Source organism: Nicotiana sylvestris, chromosome 12, assembly GCF_000393655.2.
Source record: "Nicotiana sylvestris chromosome 12, ASM39365v2, whole genome shotgun sequence".
In the NCBI taxonomy this organism is placed as follows: domain Eukaryota; kingdom Viridiplantae; phylum Streptophyta; class Magnoliopsida; order Solanales; family Solanaceae; genus Nicotiana; species Nicotiana sylvestris.
In genome coordinates, this window is record NC_091068.1 from 110,350,672 (window position 1) to 110,369,906 (window position 19,235).

The following is a 19,235-nucleotide window of genomic DNA, read 5'->3' on the forward strand; positions in this document are numbered from 1 at the left end:
AGTATGAATGATAGCAACGAAATAGTGCAGAGATTTTTATTTCACTTTTTCTGATTACAGAGGTGTAAAGGCATTCTATTTTCAAGGTAAAACTCTGTTTCTGTTTTCAGATTAATTTTAAAAATCAAAGACACCCCTCAAAATGGCCAAAAAAATCTCTATTTTTGCTGATTTATGATTTTAAAGATCGGTCAACTGCCACTTACTATAAGAGGATCTATTCAGCTTTGCGTTTCCGAGTTTGAATCTCTTTAAGAAATTTCCACGTTTATTAAAATAAATCTGCAGTGAAAAAATGGTACCTCACTATATACATGTATACATAGTCCACTACGTACAGTCAAAAGATCAGTATGAATACTTAAAATGATGCATACCAACTCCTTAAACCCATGCCCACATCAAAATTGGCAGGACTCCATCTTTAATGAATCAAAAGCTGGTTACAAGACCTATACCTAGTTCTTCTGCAAGTTCATCCCATACAGGAAGAAGAGTCAATACTACAAGGAATATAGCCACACCAAGAGCTGCTTTTCTCCAAGTTCCGACCTCTGTTACATCGTTCAAGCATGGTTTCTCTGGTGTCCTCTGTACGTCACATGATCCAAGATTTTAACTTGTAAACGACTAACACTTATATACCATGAAATAGGATGGCGATATTATTACACAAGCATAATATTTCATAAAGCAACATATTTTTGTTACCTGACATATAAGCACATATAATCCCCAAGGAAGTGACAGAGGTCCACCAAGCTGATAGCAGCACAAACAGAATGTTTTAAGTGACTCATTGTACAATTTGCAACACCAAGCAAAAAGGGTAAAGGACAGATGTGTAAAAGACCATAAGTGATTTGACCTCAATGGGCACATGAAATAAGTAAAAAAAGGGTCCAGACTGCCAACCTAATACTAATTAAAACTTAACAGAAGGGGGAACAAATTGGATATATGAAGGACAGACATTTGATCTACAAAGTAACAAAACATATTAGTCGAAACTTTGAGCAATGTGAAGATTTACTTTTAAGTTCTACCCTATATCAAATGACAAAAGACTGCTTACCACGCCCAAGCCCAGAAGTGTGTATGTCGCCAAACCAAAACCAATAAGTGATCCTTTCCCAAAGGCTCCCTGCCAGAAACAAAAAATGAAGTTGACAGTCATCATACTTTAGCTGGGACAACCAGTTATCTCTTAGCCAAGAAAGCTCTTTATTTTCTGAGATCACAATTCTTCATAAAAGAGTATATTTCGGGAAACCAATTTCTCTAAGCATACTAAAAAGTCTCAACAGCCCCTATTTCGTTGCCCCACAAGTTTGCAATACTAGAATCACGTAGGATCCACACATCTATTAGTAATATCCTTTCAAGCTTTGTACCGTTAATCATCTAACACTATGTAAACAACAGTCTATTTCAAAGTGAGCAACTTGTCATCATCCAAATTTAATAGGATGCAATTGATTATGCTTTGTTATTAACCTTGACAGTGTCCTAAGTTCATGAAAACAAATTGATAAATTAAGAATGCAAAGGAAACCAAACTTCTCAAGCATGCTAAAAAGTCTCAACAGCTATTATCTTGCTAGGAGACCCACATGTTTCCAATACGAGAATCAGATAGGACTTGTACGTCTATTAGTATTATCTTTTCAAGCTTTGCACCATTCAATCATCTAATACTATGTAAACAACAGTCCACTTCAAGGTTACTGACTTGTCATTCATTTGAATTTAGTAGGATGCTGTCGATTATGCTATGATATTAACCTTGACAGTGTCCCAAGTTCATGAAAACAAATTGATAAATTAAGAATGCAAAGGCCACCTGCACAGCTCTCCCACCATCAAGACATCCAACTGGTAGCATATTAAAAGCCGACGTAGTCAAACCACACCTGCAAAATGAAATTTAAGCAAGCATCCTAAACTTAAGCCAACAAAATTACTTACAACAAACTCAAATTTACCAGCCAGCAATCACAAGAGGATGGATTGAAACCATTGCTCCATGCATTGCTCTGTGAAAATAATGCACATTAGCTCAAATATTATATGCTAACGATTCGAATAAGTGAAACAAAAATATATTGCCATTGTGGAAAAAGAAAAAAAATCCTGGCCTTCATGGACATAATCGTTAAGGGTTTCTTTTAAAAACAACTATATATATGCACTTCAAAGTGATCGGCCTACGGATATAGGGGTTTTGACGAAGGGAATCTTCATATTATAGTAGAAAAATAACTCAAATGTACATTCTGAAAATTGTTTTCCAAGAACTTCATGCTTTTGCTCCCTGTGGAGGACTAAACTTACCCATAACCAAGAGTGGCTCTGCTAATAAGCCCAAGAAGCAAAGATCCCTGGAAAAGTGTGCTAGGAACCTGAACCAACTCTCCAGAAGCAGCAGGATTGGATGAGAGTAACAGGCCAACCGCAAACATTGAAGAAGACAATGCAGCACCAGCAAAAGGACCCACAAGCGAAATATCTACCTTTGCTTTTCGATCAGGAAGAATAGATTTGAACTGCAGGAAGCAAGAGAAGAACATTGATGCATATGTTTTATGATTGATGGAGTGACGATGATTAGGCGGAATGACAAGGTTTGATGAAGTAGATTAATCTAGCACAGATCCTTCACAAAAAATTTCCCCTCCATGCTAGACTACACCATTGTCAAATATGCTACGCATGACTTTAAGAAAACATCTGATACTTAAGAAGGGAAAGCATGCCAGTGTATTATGCATTAACATTGATTTAGGTGTTACATTCACAGCATCTCAATCAGCAAAGATAACATTTGATTCTCCTCCACCACCAATTCTACTTCTTTTCTCTTCTCCTCAATCACAGCCTTAACAAGACATGTGATACTTAAGAAAGGAAAGCATGCCAGTGTATTACAGATTAACATTGATTTAGGCGTTACATTCACAGCATCTCAATCAGCAAAGATAGCATTTGATTCTCCTCCACCACCAATTCTACTTCTTTTCTCTTCTCCCCAATCACAGCCTACATTTAGAACTTTTATTCCAGTCCTCTATCACAAGCTTGAACTAAAAAAAAAAGAAGCTAAATTGACAAAAGTCCTAGATAATGTGACCACCAAATGGGTAAGGAAAAGGAAATTGAATAATACTTATTATTAACGCTCCAAGGGATTAATGTCCATTGACTATTGTATACTACAGAACCATCTTGGAACTCCTCGTGTTCTTAGAGGATTTATAGTAGATTGTTTGGAGGAGGCTGCAGCCAGAAGAAATTGCTAGTAGCATAGCTCAACACTCTACACCAATTCCCTTTAGTAAATGCATTCTGCCATCAGGCCTGCCTCTGGGCAGAAATGAAATGTAACCCCTACCCCCTTCACAAAGAGGAACCCATTAAGTTTCCTATAATCCAGGGTTTAAGCTTTAACAATGAAAACAAGATTCATGGATATCACCAGCATGTTCCATCTTTTAGTAAAACCTGGTGAATGACAATGTACTCAGTCACGGCTCTCCTAAAAGCAAACAGCACTTTGAGGAATTCAAAATAATTGATCCATTTGCACAAACATTTCAGAAAGTTCAGAATCCTCAGCTGCCATCTTTACTGTTTCACGCATTGACAAGTGACAGAAAAATATGCTAACCTGAGTGATTGCTCCAAAGCTTCCAAGAGTGATGTTTGGAATAAAGAAAGGAATGCTTAATTTCACATTCCTTGGAAACGCAGCCAGAAAATGCCCAATTTCCTGCAACAAATCAACTCTTCATGTAAAAATTGAACAGGGAGGAATAAGTTCTGAAGAACAGAAATGAAGGTATAAAACCATTTCAGGAGAGACTAACCGCCATCTCATTTTCAGTTTAACATCTTGTTTTATTCTGTATTTTAAAATTATGCTACTTTGGTAGAACTGCAGCGACAAACAAGCAAGGCAGAAAGGTAAACTTTCTCCAAAAGCAAATGAAAATGTCATAGCAGCAACTTCTAGTCGTCACACGGAGCTACAACAATGTTAAGCCACATGTCATCTAGAGATGCAAAAGCTAAGCTTAGCTAATATATACATAGAAATGTCCCTTCTACATGTCTGAGCCCAGCATTATAGAATACTTTTGACTATTTGATAAGTCTGTAGTAAGTTATAGCTAATGCTTCCTTCTGTTACTTCTGATCACTTTTGACTTTAATTTAGAAGGTGCCTAACACTAAGAAATGGTTTTCATGCCAAGTATTCAAATGTATGTGGCAGCAATGTAAATCAATTATCCAGTTGGATTAGATTAGTCAATAGCCTTGATCTTTCATATATTTCCTAACCACAGACAAGTTCTGTCTGATTCTGTAATCTTAGTTGTTGGTTCAATACCTCGACACGGTTACTTCAACTTTTAGGTCCCACATCTCCGACTCAACCAAGATAATGCCCTAGGCCAGCTGAAGCTGTTTTCAAAATTCAAGCTGCACTTCATATCAATCGAATCCTATGTTTCATGAGATGAGCAAACACGTAGAGATTGATCACCATTTGCCAAAGAAAAGATGTTCTTAAAAATCATCACTAAGTTTGTGCAGATGAGCAACTAACTTGCTAACTTATTCACCAAGCTCCTCAACAATTCATGAACCAATTGTATATGTAGCAGGCTTGGTCCATACAACATGTTATGCACCTGCTTGATGGGAAGTATTAGCTAGCTACTTCTTTCATGCACCCGTTTGAGGGTAAGTGTTACCTATTGTATTGCATCGTATTGTTACTTTAAATACAATATTTGTTTTGATTGTTACTTAAATTTTATTGTATTGTATCATTAAATCCCTCGTTACGTAACGACAAAAAATGCTTTATGTAACGACCTATTTCGGTGGTCGCGTCGTTACCTTGTTTTTTCCTCTTATCTTGCCGTTTCTTATTATTAAATAATACTATTTTATCCTTTACCCTACCTTCCTATATAATAATTCTACTTCGTACCTTACTTTTTCTTTGTAAATTGCAAGTTTATTCTTCATATTGTTGGTACATGACATCATGAAACGACGACAAACAATACAATTTATCCAAACATTGTATGCATCAAAAGGATACAATACAATACGATACGACACATTATGAAACAATACATAACAACTATCCAAACAAGCTGTAAAGGAATACAGGTGTAACACTAAATGTGATAGCGTCCCACATCAGATGTATGCTTTGTAATGTGTGCCTATAAAAGAACGTAGGGGTAAGACAGTTGTCTTAACGCATTCTCTCAATTCTTATTAGACTAACAATTTTTCATGATTAACATTGCATTTTGTGGCAAACTAGCATAGCTAAATCAGTAAAGTGCATCTTCATTGTTTTGTCACTTCGTCTTTTTCCCTAACGGTAACCTTTCTGTTGAGATTATTTTTCTCCTTTTCAGTAGCAAACATGCTTTATAACTTAACATTAAGCTTCTACTCTGAGGCCAATAAATGTGTTCCTTTAGTATTTCTATCTAGTTTAATATTTGCCCACCATCCAATTTTAACCTGAAACTTAAAACTTCAAAGTAAAAGAAACACTAAAATCAAAGCTAATGAAGAAAATCAAACCCTAGTCAACCTAACTAATGTAATCAATATTGCCAAAGAAGGAAATCAAAAGCCTAAATAACACCATTCTATCATAGTCAGAGACAGATCTGGGAACTTTTGAGAAGATTTTCATGTTTCTTTTGGTCTTGGCTGACTCCTCCATTACAGAGAATTCCATTCAATCAACTAAAAGGATAACAAAAAAATCTTACATGAAATAACTGCACGCCCAACACACCATATGCCAGTGGTATAGCAGAATCCACAAACGGTAGTAAAAGCTGCATATCTGGTGGTTCAATTGCATTTGGATCCGTAAAGTACTTAACTACCTCAGGAGGAAGGCGAGTTATCTGTTCAACATAAATTTTAGTCGTCAACTTAATTGTTAAAGAAATAGAGAATTTTATGAGAAGAATAAGAAATGAAACAATGTTTTAAAGTGAAACTGCGTGGTTGACGAGTTCACCTGAGATGCAATTCCTAGCTCCACAGAGGAACCAATTGTGAGAAGGAACAACAGAAAAGCAATTACATATTGCCAGAGAGTTGTTGGACCTGGTTCAGAAACTTCTTTCCGCAGCATACCAAAGCTAACTCTGGGCCCACCACGTGGGTCTGGCCCCTCTGAATTAGGCTCTTCCACCATGAACAGGTTGTACTTATCACCCATAATTTCTGATAACTGACTCTGAAGTTTGGCAAAAACATCCTCCCTCTTTCCTCTAAGATTCCCAAGGAAAAGAATGCCCTCTCCAAGATCTCCAAATGGTTCTTCTTTAGTCACCCAAAAAGTAGAGTAGCCAAATAACTTTTCCTTAATTATCTTCACATCACTGGGATCAACCTTTTCTGGTCCAAGAAGTTCCATCAACTTAAAAGAATCTACTTGGAAATTATTATAAGTTGATCCAACCGTGGATATTGTTGGCTGCCAAGAAATTAAACACATTCAGTACATTGGTTTCTCATCTTCATCTCTTTAATGTTTCTTCACATCATGCAGCTACTCTTTATTTTGACCATTACAGGAATGCATGTGACGAGCTTCTTATAAGTCAACAGAGATTACTTGAACATTTTCTGACTACAATGTAATAAAGTTAACTATTTGACACTTTTCTTGCTATCTTAATGACCAGATAAGTTTCTTAAAATTCATAGATACCCCAGCCACAATTCTTTTAAACCGGTCACTTAGTTGAAAAACAGTATATAGAAGTGAAAAGCCTATTGCAATTTCAAAAGAAACTAGTTGTAACATTTCCCAGTATCAGTGCTTTTTTTGAAATGGTTCCAGTTTTAGTGTTTTCTGAAGTGAAAAACGCAAAGAAGTGATGAGGTCCATGGGGCTTGAAACAAGAAACGAGTATTGAAGAGCTTGCTCCTTCGAAATGACGCAAGTTACAGAGAATTAAAAGCATCACATATTTGAATTTGGCACAAAAATAATCAAATTGCAATTAAGTGACTAATTTTAGCATCCCATTTACAATAATTTTGATACTAATGCAATTCCTTAAATTTGAGATTCAAAGAACAAGTGCTTCTCGTCAGGATCACTTTGCGTGTCATGTTTGAAGCACACACTTCTCCAAAGTGCATGGCTCTTGCGCTTCACATCACTTCATTTGCCTTAAGTAACGAAGTGATAGCTTTTAAAAATTCTGCCCAATAGGCAAATTGCTTTTAAGGTTTGCTATTCAAGATCACATTTTTCAACATTCCTCTCCATTCATTGCCTTAACTTTATTTCCTATCTGTATAAGCAAGGGAACAACCAGGGAAAAGAGGCATATGAACACGTAGCTGGAAGAATCAGTTCTCCTACTGCATAAGCCTATATCATAGTACAACAACCAGCTGCATAAAGAACTACACACAATATACTAGTAATACTTAATTACTTGTATCATCAGTTATCAGTTAAATACACTTCCCTTCTCTTCTTTTACCCCAAATTTTCCACCTCTCATCAAATTTTAAAAATGTAATTAGAAGCAAAAAAACTTGAAAATTTAGACAATAACAACACTAACATAAAATAAAAAATAAACAAACGAATAAAAAAGCTCAGATTTTTGTAACAAAAACAAAAGAGAAACTAACTCTGGAAGAAATTGACACCGGAGAATCCTCGGAATCATTTTCCACACCGCTGGCGCCACCGCCGCCGTTCCTTTCTTCAGTGGTTTCTTCAGTAACTGTAGCTAAATTTGAAGAATCCTTTTCCAATTTCCCATCGCTACTGCTGCCATTGTTATTGCTACTGCCATTTCCACTACTACACCTAATAATCAATCTACCGAAATTCCGTTTGGACATTCTCTTCAATTGGATTCTTCGACTGAAACTGTGATTAACTGGAGGATTCAAACGGAACCTTATATTCATTGTGCTGAAACTGCAGCTCGTTAGCGTTCCCATTGTGATGAACAAAAACCAAACAATAGTTGATTTTGTTCTTAATGGTGAAAAATGTCAATTGGAAGATGGTGAGGTTTGAGTATGAGCATATAACGAAAGAATATCTTCATTATTTTTTTTTTACATTTTAGAGATACAAATATTTTCTTCTTCTTTTTTTTTTTTTTTTTTTTGGTTGATACTTTTGTTTTTATCATTTTACGAATAGAAAAAAGTACAATGTGGCCAGATAAGACATTTACGATAGGAGTATTATCCAAATAAAATTAAAAAAAAAAATACCTCCTATATCAAAGGTTGATACCTTATTTATTTTAAATAAATACCCTTTTAAAAAATTATATTCCATAGCTATCTTTTAATTTTTAGAGCCAAATATCTATTTATGGTCACCTCTTATCCCTAAACCATAAAGTACGCTTTGTATTATTTTTCTCTCACAAAATTACCGTATTTGATGTAAACTTCTCTTTCCATGTTCTCTCTCCAATTTCTCTCATTCATATCACCATTCTCGAATACATACTTCACTCCCAATTTCCCTCACTCGCATCGCCATTCTCTTCCTCTTTCTCATAAATCGCGATTCTTCGCTTCTTCATCTGCATTATCTCTCTCAATTTTCTATGTTTTTTGCTCCAAATAGTTGTGGTAAGTATTTAAGTAGTTAGATTTTCGCTTTTATTGTGCTAATTCTGTTTGTCTCTACTAATTTTTTATAAATAAATGTCATTGTTATGCTTCCAACATAAAACTTTAAAGTTTCTCTCCAATGATTGATTCAACATCCCAAAAGAGGGTTACCAGAGGTATACCCATCAAAGCACTCAATTTCGATAGGCCCTCTTTCTCTTTGCAAATCACGCAAGCGGAACTGAAATTTGCAGGTTCAACATCAAATACAGTTGCAGAGAAGAGAACTAAAATATGCAATGATACATCGAAAGAAGTCCAAGTTGAGAAATCTTTGAAAGAATCAACACTTTTCGATGTGGAAAAGAGAAGAAAACCTATGGATAATGCTTCTGGTGTTAAGGGAAAGGAGGTCGATGCAGGAACTAGCTCGGATACACAGGACAAAAAGGTAATTGTTGATGTATCTATATGTATTTGAGTCCTCATACATTGAGTATTACCTTCTCCAATGGGTTTCTCTTATTGTATTTTATTGTATTTATATGTGTGCAATAGTGAATACATTGTTTTCTCTTCTTTTATGTTGATATGATATATATGTACAGTATTCATAAGTATTCAAAAGTGCCTTCACTGAATTGTACCTTTTTGAGTGACTTTTGCATATTGTATGTAGATGTATTTATATGTATTAAAAATACCTTAACTGATTTGTAATTATTTCAGTGTCTTTTGCATATTGTATTTAGATGTATTCAAAAGTTCATTCACTGATTTGTACTTATTACGATGCCTTTTGCATATCGTATTTTGATGTATTCAAAAGTTCGTTCAAAATATGAATGTTTTATGTATTGCAAAAGATTTATGTTTTTTTTTTGTAATTTTTGTTGTATGCAAGAAATAAAACTATTTGTGAAACACCCACTTATTTTATCACCGCATATCAGTTCCTACACTAACAAGGATATAGTATCCGACCTCAGAGAAAAACTTACTTCAGAACATTACAAAATATTTGGTACTACTTGTTTTGGAAGTTTCCTTGATATGAAGCATTGTGAGGTCCAACATCAATTGTTCAGGTGCTTCATGGTTCTGCTGCTAGAAGGAAGTCATGATGTATACGTCAATGGTACAACATTATCCTTTTCAATCAGGGAGTTTGCGTTTGTCACTGGTCTAAATTGTGTTAGTGACCCTGAAAATTTTCAATTTAACACAAAAGTGCCTAACAGGATTATTGATACATACTTTGGCAGTGCAAAGAATGTCAAGAAGAAAGATTTGTTGAAATGCTTTGATGATAAGAATTGGGGTCATGACAACGATGGAGATGCCATCAAAATAGTTGTGTTGTATTTCATATACACTTTCATATTTTCCACCGAGAAGAACGCTTTTACCATCCCAAGAAAATATTTCGACTTGGTCGAGAGTGGGAGATATTCTGATTATCCATGGGGGTAAGGATGCATTCCAATACCTTGTTAAATCAATTAGCAAGAAAATGGATTCTCAGAAGAAGTACTATAGGATAGCGGGGATGCCTCTCGCTATGCACGTATGGTTTTACGAGTGTTGTTCAAAGGTTGACCCTAAAATTGCACGGCAAGTTGATAACTGGATACCCAGAATACTCAATTGGAAATCCAATATCAACCAGCCAACTTATGCTTATTTGATGAACGACATGTTCAATGACCAAGGAAACATGGTAATTTACTATTCGTTAAGCGGCTGAATTTTTTTTTAAGAATATATTTCTGTTAGAGAAATCATTGTTGAAATTTTTATTGAAATATAGTTCAATGCATCATACATCAATGTCCCAGTCTCAAAATTAGGTAACATACTCTATAATACATAATACAGTGTTAGAATCAAATATTAAACAGTTGCATACAACATACATCTTATTTCTCTATTTTTCAAATTAACTGGAATATATAAGAATACAGAAAACAATTTACAGATACACATGTAATTCAATGAACAGTGATATTCAGCAAAGGTCGTTCATTTTGAGGGTATTTCTTTTTTCAGATTGTTTTCAGTGATATTCAACCAAGTGATATAGAGCTTCTTATTTATTTAGATTCTTCTAGAAGGCGTTGATATAGTGAACAGTCCTACTCATTCAGACAACAATGAAGATGATTCGGATGACTTTAGTCTTAGACCGCCTCTTCAGTCTAAGAAAAACATGATGAATACAGCTTTTTGAATATTATTTTGGTAAAGATGGTGTTCTATTAAGAAAAAACTCATGTTTTCACTTTATGCACTATATCCACAGTGTTTATTCGACAGTTTGTAATTTCAAATATTCATGTTGTTTCAATGTTTTGTGCAGCAGTTACTATTCAGCAGGTTGTATTCAGCATATGTATAAATACAATATGCATTCATCAGTTTTCTAAAATTAATCCTTTAGTAGATTGTATTCATATGTATATATGTATATAGATATATGTAGCAGGTTTTATATGCATTATGTATTGGTATATATTCAAGAGATTGTACTATATGTGTATTATATTTTATATTCACATGTATTCAAATATATTTAGGAGATTAATATATTCAGGAGATTGCTCTGCATTTTGTATACACATACAATATTAAATATATTTAGCAGATTGTGTGTGTGTGTGTATTTATATATATGAGGTTGTACTGTATGCATACTCCATTTTGTATTCATATGTGTTCAGATTGTAATGTATGTGTATTGCATTTTATATTCACATGTATTCAGCAGATTGTATAACTGAACCTGTGTGTATACATATTTATTCAACATATAAATGCAGTATGTATTAAGCAGTTTACCAAATTATATTTTTTGTAACTGTTCTAAAAAGAAATCGTCCTGCAATAATCCAATACACCAACAAATCAATATGTATTATTCCAAAATATTACCGGAATCTATGACTCATCGTTATTTCAATAATACAAGTTAGAACATGAACTAAGTCCTACGTGGAGTATTTTTACAAGTACGCTTATTATGTCCTCCCTGCCCACATATGCTACACGAATGTTGATTTTTCTTCCGCAAGAACTCACTGAACGGCTTATCGTGCTTCTTCTTTGGCCTTCCAGGAGGTCTTTTCCATTTAGGTGGTAAGACAACTTCCTCTGATATATGTGCTGGTATATTTCATTCATTTCGGTCAGGCAACGAATACACGGGCACCTCGTATGTCATTACAACAGACTTTGGTTTGTAATAGTTTGAGCAATAATCTTCTGGTATTAGAAACTTGCTCTTCAAGACAGCCCAAGCGTGTGGGCATGGTAATTCGTCAACTTGGAACCGCCCACAACTGCACTTTCTCTCTAAGAGGCAAACGATGTAATGCCTTCCTTCATCGTTCATCGTATGCAAGTATTCAGTCGATGGTACAACCTACATTTAAACATAGACATATAAGTTTTGAATGTTTTTAAGAAGTCATATATGTCTCAAAGAATAAACGTATTAAATAAAGTATAGATATATACAATAAAGAGACAAATAAAATATATAGAATTATCATTGTTGATACACAATTTTTTCCTCATATATTTTAAAATATGCATGCATACTTTCAAAATATTGTACATGCATTTACAAATATGCACAAGTATTTTTACAAATTTTCTATAATTTTTAAAAGCCCTAAATCAATTTATTTCTACATTTTTAATTATATAAATATTTAGTAATCATCCCTCATATTACTTTATAATGATTTAGTCATCTAAATTCATCATTTATGCTCATATGAGTGCCCAAATATTTTAATTATATTTTTACAATTACATTTGTATTTTTTAAGACCATAAGTGCATATTTTGCAATAATGGCCCATACATATGCATAACTACTTCATCTACACAAAAAATAATTTTTTATTTTTTATAATGTTAGGTAATTATTTTAAATCACCTTCATGCATAAAAATCATTTTTATCATTTAATTAGATATTTTTATAAATTATTTCATCAATTAATTGGGTATTTAACAAATAGCCCTTTTTATTAAGTTTGAATTCGAACCCCCTTAGCCAAATTAAATCCAATACGCCCCAGCCCAACTTAAAATAACCCCTATCCAACCCAAATTTCCCCTAATCGTGGCCGTTGATCTCTAAGATCAACGGTCCACAATTCCCCTTTCCATTTTTAACCCAAACGACCCCCTAACCCTAGTTATTTGTTATAACATGCCGCCCTTGAATCCCTCTTCTTCTCCGTTCTCTCTGAAACCATCCCTAACCCTAGTGTCGTCACCCCCTAAACCTCTCAAACCCCTTCGATCCCGAACTAGATATGGAGTTATTTGAGGTTTTACTACCCTATCTAACCTATCACTGCTGTTGGTTGTTCGACTCTCGTTGCTTTCTGAGGAAACCTCGTAGAGGTTCGACTCAGAGTCGACCTAGGTTCTTCACTTTTGTAACAACCTGGCCGGTCGTTTCATGAGTTACCGTCATGTTTTCCCCATTTCTACTTCTTATTGCTTTGTTTATCGGTTCTATGTGTGATCGGGTTGGTTGGCTCGGGTTCGGAGAGGTTTTTGGAAAAGGTTGAGACACTTAGTCTCTTTTGAGGAAGCTTAAGTTGGAAAAGTCAATTGGATGTTGACTTATGCGTTAGAGGGATCGGATGTGAGTTCTGATGGTTCAGATAACTTTGGGAGATGATTTGGGACTTAGGAGCATGATCGGAATGTGGTTTGGAGGTCCGGAGTAGATTTAGGCTTGAATTGGCGAAATTGGAATTTTGGCATTTTCCGGTTGGTAGGTAAAATTTTGATATAAGGGTTGGAATGGAATTCCGGGATTGTAGTAGGATCGTTGTGTCATTTGGGATGTGTGTAAAATTTCAGGTCATTCGGATGTGGTTTGGTAGACTTTTTGATCAAAAGCGTAATTTGGAAGATTTTGGAACCTTAGGCTTGAATTCGATGTGTTTTGGTTGATTCGATGTTGTTTGAGGTGTTTTGAGGATTGGTACAAGTTTGGATAGTGGTATAGGACTTGGTTGTGCTTTTGGTAATGTCCCCGAGGCCTCGGGGTGATTTCGGATGGTTGGCGGAAAGTTTGGAATTTGGAAATGGCAGCTGAAGTTTTAGGACTGCAGTCATAACCACATCTGCGGTTGGGAGGCCATAGGTGCGACCCCCGCAGATGCGGAAGACCAGTCGCAGAAGCGGAAAGAGCCTAGGAAGGCAAGAACCGCAGAAGCGGTTGAGGAACCACACCTGCGATGGCGATGTGCGGATTGTGCATCGCAGATGCGGAGAGTGAGGATTTAAGTGAGGGCCGTAGATGTGGCGTCTTGGAGTGCAGAAGCGGTAGCTGGACCGCAAGTGCGAAATGCCTGGGTGAGAAGGTATAAAAGCATTCCTTCGCGATTTTTGAGTTGTTCTTCACCATTTCAAGTCGGTTTTGGAGCTTTTTGGGAGATTTCGAAGAGGGAATCAAGGGATATCGTCTGGAGGTAAGATTTTTTAATCTAATAATCGATCCTATGGCATTATTTCACTGAATTTGGCCTAAGATTAATGGAAATTAAGGTTAAAAATTGGGAAACTAGGGCTTGGTATTGGAGACCTTGACTTGAGGATTTGAGGGGCCATTTGTAGTCAGATTTTGGGACTTTTGATATGTATGAACTCGTGGGGAGATAAGGAATCTATTGATGTAAATTTTATCAAATTCCGAGATGTGGGCCCGGGGTCGGGTTTTGTTTAATTTTCGGATTTTATATTGTAAATTGATTATTTCCGCATGGGCTTCGTTCCCTTAGCATATTTTGATATTGTGATTCTGATTTGGGTAGATTCGACGCGAGTTGAGGCCGATTCGAGGGGCAAAGGCGTTGCGGGCTAGAGTTTGGACCGGATTGAGGTGAGTAATGATTTTAAATGTTGTCCTGAGGGTATGAAACCCCGGATTTCACATCGTTGTGCTATATTGAGGTGACGCACACCCTAGATGACGAGCGTAGGGTGGTGCACCGTTGGGGATTGTGACTTAGTCCATCCTGAATGACTGTTTTACCGCATATTTGACTGAAAACTGTTTGCTACCATCATGTTTTGGGCGGAATGCCATATTTGGGCCTCGTGCCAACTATTTAGACCATTAGGGGATTTTTACTAATATTTCCTCACTGTTTTGACTTTATACTTGTTTTCAAGGTTTATATTCTACTGTTTTCATAACTCAGCCGTGTTTACTCTATTTTAACACATTAAATGATAATTTGGGCTGAGCATCATGTTTTACTGTTGCCCGAGTGGCTTATGAGATTATGATTGAGTAAGGCCAAGGGCCTGTGTTGTAAGGATACACTGATTTATGATTATGGGGCCGAGGGTTTGAGATTGTACGCCACGAGGTGGCTTGTTGATATGAGGCCGAGAGCCTACTGATTATGCCACGAGATGGCTTGATATTGCACTTGGGCCGTAAGGGGCCCCTCCCGGAGTCTGTACACCCCCAGTGAGCGCAGGTACCCATTGTGATATGAGATATTGCCTGAGGGGCTGATTCTCTTGGTATTGTGCCTGAGGGGCGGTTCTTTATGTGTTTATCTTTTCTAGCTGCCTGTCATTTATTTGTTTAACTGTTAAAAAGGTATTTTAAAGAAGCTTAAACTAAACTAAGGTGACTTTATATGTTTTCACTATTTCATTGTTTTTTTACTAGTTTTATACTGCTTCTTTATGGCATATTGATGTGCCTTTACGTGATTTCTTATTGCTCAGTCTTCATTTATTATTATTACTCACTGAGTTGGAGTGCTCACTTTACTCCCTACACCTTGTGTGCAGATTCAGGCGCTTTAGGTCCCACTAGCGAGTGTTGATTTCTTCCAGCTCAGGCGGTTTCAGAGATTCACTAGGTAGTTGCTCGGCGTTCGCATCCCAGTGCTTCTCCCCCTATCTTATGTTCTCTTGTTTTAGTTCTGTAATAGACTATGTAGACTCTTCTTATTTTAAATCGGTTGGTAGATGCTCATGATTGGTGACACCCCAATGTCGGGTTGTGTCTATTCCGCAAATTGTAGTATTCACCTTTATTTTGGGATTATTATTATGTTAAAGACTTAATTTGTATTATTTTAATTGCTTAAAATGACTTGGGAGTGTGTCGGCTGGCCTTGTCTTCACGAGAGGCGCCATCACGATCGGGTGTGGGTTTAGGGTCGTGATAAGTTGGTATCAGGGCCAGGTTACATAGGTCTCACGAGTCATGAGCAGATTTAGTAGAGTCTCATAGATCGGTACGGAGACGTCTGTATTTATCCTCGAGACGCTGCAGAACCTTTAGGAAAAACTTCATATTCTTGAAACTCTTGTCGTGCGAATCTGTTGATCCGAGTACTAAACTTCTGTTATTCTATTATCTCACAGATGGTGAGGACACGCGCTATTGGTTAGGATGGACGACCACCAATATCACCAACTGTGGCCACTAGAGGCCGAGGACGCGGTCGTGGTCGCAGTAGGGGTAGGGGTATGGCCCACACAACAACTAGGGTAGCACCTACAGATCCACCAGCCGCCCTAGTTCAGGATTAGGTCCTAGTTTTGGACGCTCCATCAGCACCAACTCTGGCACCAGTTGTGCCCATTGTGATTCTGGGTCTTCAAGAGGCCTTGGCTCAGATTCTATCAGTATATACTAGCCTAGCTCAGGCGATCTCAGTTACTACAACCGCAGCTACTTCTCAGGCTGGGGGAGGCAATCAGACTCCCGCCGCTCATACACCTGAGCAGGTCGTACAGGGACTTCAAACACCGGGGGAAAATCCAGCCCAGCTGATTGCAGCTGCTCAGGACTATGTAGCTCCTGCCATTCTAGAGGACGAGCAGCGTAGGTTGGAGAAGTTTGGTAGACTTCAGCCTCCGACTTTTAGTGATGTAGAGGGAGAGGATGCCTAGGATATCTTGGACAAGTGTCAGAGGATTCTTCGCACAGCGGGTATTCTGGAGACCAGCGGGGTCGCTTTTACTACTTTTTAGTTTTCTGGAGCTGCCTTCACTTGGTGGGAGGTGTTTGAGAGGTGTAGGCCTGTTGGTGTAGCACCCCTTACCTGGCAGCAGTTCTCCGTTCTCTTTTTAGAGAAGTATGTGCTGCAGTCTCGCAGAGAGGAGCTGCATAGGCAGTTCGAGTGCTTGCATCAAGGAGAGATGACTGTGACGCAATATGAGATGAGGCTCTCTGAGTTAGCTCGTCATGCGATTTGGTTGGTTCCGATAGATAGAGAGAGGATTAGGAGGTTTGTTGATGGCCTCACTTATTAGCTTTGTATTCTCATGACCAGAGAGAGGGTGACTGGTGCTACTTTTGAGGAGGTTGTAGACATTGCTCGTGAGATTGAGTCAGTTCGTTGCCAGAAGCGAGATGAGAGGGAGGCCAAGAGGTCTCGAGGATCTGGTAGCTATGGTGGTGCTCCTTCGAGAGGTCAGTTTCAGCATGGCAGAGGCCGCCCATTCAGGCAAGCTCAGCCAGCCCGCCTAGGTTATCATGGGGAGTCATCGAGTCATGGTTCTCACAGTTCTCATCAGGGCCAGTCATCACTTAGTGCCCTTCCAGCTCAGAGTTCATCCCGTGCTCCATCAGTTCAGGGCTCTTCTATGCCAAGTGCATCTGCTAGTCATTGCAGTGCTAGGGGTTCCCTTCAGTCCCTGTCTCTAGCGCCCGGGAGTTTCTATGAGTGTGGAGAGATGGGTCATATGTGAAGGTAGTGTCCTCGTCGTCCTGCGGGTTCATCTCAGGAGAGGAGTCAGCCATCGGCTTCAACGCCAGTTACTTCACCACCAACCACCCACCCAGCTAGGGGTAGAGGTCATACAACAAGAGGTCATCCCAGAGGGGGAGGTCGACCAGGTGGCGGTCAGGCCCGTTTCTATGCATTTCCAGATAGACCCGATGTTATTGCTTTCGATGCTATTATTACAGGTATTGTCTCAGTCTACCACAGAGATGCCTCTATATTATTTGATCCCAGTTCCACTTATTCTTATGTGTCATCATACTTTGCTCGTTATTTGGATATGCCCCGTGAGTCTCTTGTTTCACCTATTTATGTATCTACTCTGGGGGCGATACTGTTATTGTAGACCATGTGTACCAGTCATGTGTGGTGACTATTGGGAGTCTGGAGACCCGAGTGGATTTTTTGTTATTATCTATGGTGGATTTCGATGTCATTTTGGGCATGGATTGGCTATCTCTGTGTCGTGCTATTTTGGGCTGTCATGCTAAGACAATCATATTGGCTATACCGGGTGTGCCACAGATTGAGTGGCGAGGTTTGACTGATTATGTTCCTAGTAGGGTAATTTCATTCTTGAAAGCCCAGCGTATGATTGGGAAGGGTTGTCTTTCGTATCTAGCCTTTGTGAGGGATGTCAGTGTAGAGACTCCCAGTATTGATTATGTTCCAGTTGTGAGGGATTTTTCTGATGTGTTTCCTGCAGACCTGCCGGGCATGCCACCGAACAAGGATATTGACTTTGGTATTGATCTGGTGCCGGGCACTCAGCCCATTTCTATTCCGCCGTATCGTATGGCACCAGCGGAGTTGAAGGAGTTGAAGGAGCAGCTTCAGGAAATCCTCGATAAGGGGTTCATTCAGCCTAGTGTGCCGCATTGGGGTGCGCCAGTTCTATTTGTAAAGAAGAAGGATGGCACTATAAGGATGTGCATCGATTATAGGCAGTTGAACAAAGTAACAATTAAGAACAAGTATCTTTTGCCTCGTATTGATGATTTGTTTGACCAGCTTCAGGGAGTGAGAGTGTTCTCCAAGATTGATCTCCGTTCAGGATATCACTAGTTGAAGATCAGGGACTCGAATATTCTTAAGACAACTTTTAGGACCCAATATGGTCATTATGATTTCTTGGTGATGTTTTTTGGGCTGACCAATGCCCCAGGAGCTTTCATGCATTTGATGAATAGCGTGTTTCGTCCTTATCTCGACTCGTTTGTCATAGTCTTCATTGATGAAATTCTGGTGTATTCGCGTAGTCAGGAGGAGCATGCGGAGCATTTGAGAGTTGTGTTGCAGAGATTGAGGGAGTAGAAGCTTTATGCAAAGTTCTCCAAGTGTGATTTTTGGCTTAGTTCAGTGGCTTTCTTGGGGCACGTGGTGTCCAGTGAGGGTATTCAGGTTGATTCGAAGAAGATAGAGGTGATTCAGAGTTAGCCCAGACCATCCTCAGTCACAGATATTCGCAGCTTTCTTGGTTTAGTGGGTTATTACCATCGTTTTGTTCAGGGATTTTCATCTATCGCATCGCCCTTGACCAAGTTGACTCAAAAGGGTGCTTTATTTGTATGGTCGGATGAGTGTGAGGAGAGCTTTCAGAAGCTCAAGACTGCCTTGACCACAACTCCAATGTTAGTTTTGCCATCAGCTTCAGGTTCATATACCGTGTATTGTGATGCTTCGAGAGTTGGTATTGGGTGCGTATTGATTCAGGAGGGTAGAGTTATTGCTTATGCTTCTCGCCAGTTGAAGCCCCATGAGAAGAACTACCTCGTTCATGATTTGGAGTTGG

At 38.1% G+C, this 19,235-nt stretch overlaps 1 protein-coding gene across 1 annotated transcript; it reads right to left on the reverse strand.

The window, feature by feature from the left end:
• Positions 1-250: 250 nt before the first annotated feature.
• Positions 251-8,133, reverse strand: LOC104214252 (probable zinc metalloprotease EGY1, chloroplastic). The gene is made up of 10 exons (XM_009763909.2): positions 7,705-8,133; positions 6,065-6,526; positions 5,808-5,948; positions 3,668-3,769; positions 2,335-2,546; positions 1,986-2,036; positions 1,844-1,913; positions 1,076-1,144; positions 712-762; positions 251-591 (listed from the first exon to the last, which is right to left on the reverse strand). Exons 1-10 carry the CDS (start codon positions 8,020-8,022, stop codon positions 433-435), a joined length of 1,635 nt encoding a protein of 544 aa, XP_009762211.1. The 5' UTR covers positions 8,023-8,133; the 3' UTR covers positions 251-432.
• Positions 8,134-19,235: the final 11,102 nt, after the last annotated feature.

What these genes read in the sequence shown, in the direction of transcription:
- LOC104214252 (XM_009763909.2), bottom strand. Translation starts at nt 8,022, where the DNA reads ATGGGAACGCTAACGAGCTGCAGTTTCAGCACAATGAATATAAGGTTC. An exon ending in CCTCTTGTGATTGCTGGCTG is followed by an intron (nt 1,914 to 1,985) that starts GTAAATTTGAGT and finishes TTCATTTTGCAG; the next exon opens with GTGTGGTTTGACTACGTCGG. An exon ending in CACTTCTGGGCTTGGGCGTG is followed by an intron (nt 763 to 1,075) that starts GTAAGCAGTCTT and finishes TGCTGCTATCAG; the next exon opens with CTTGGTGGACCTCTGTCACT.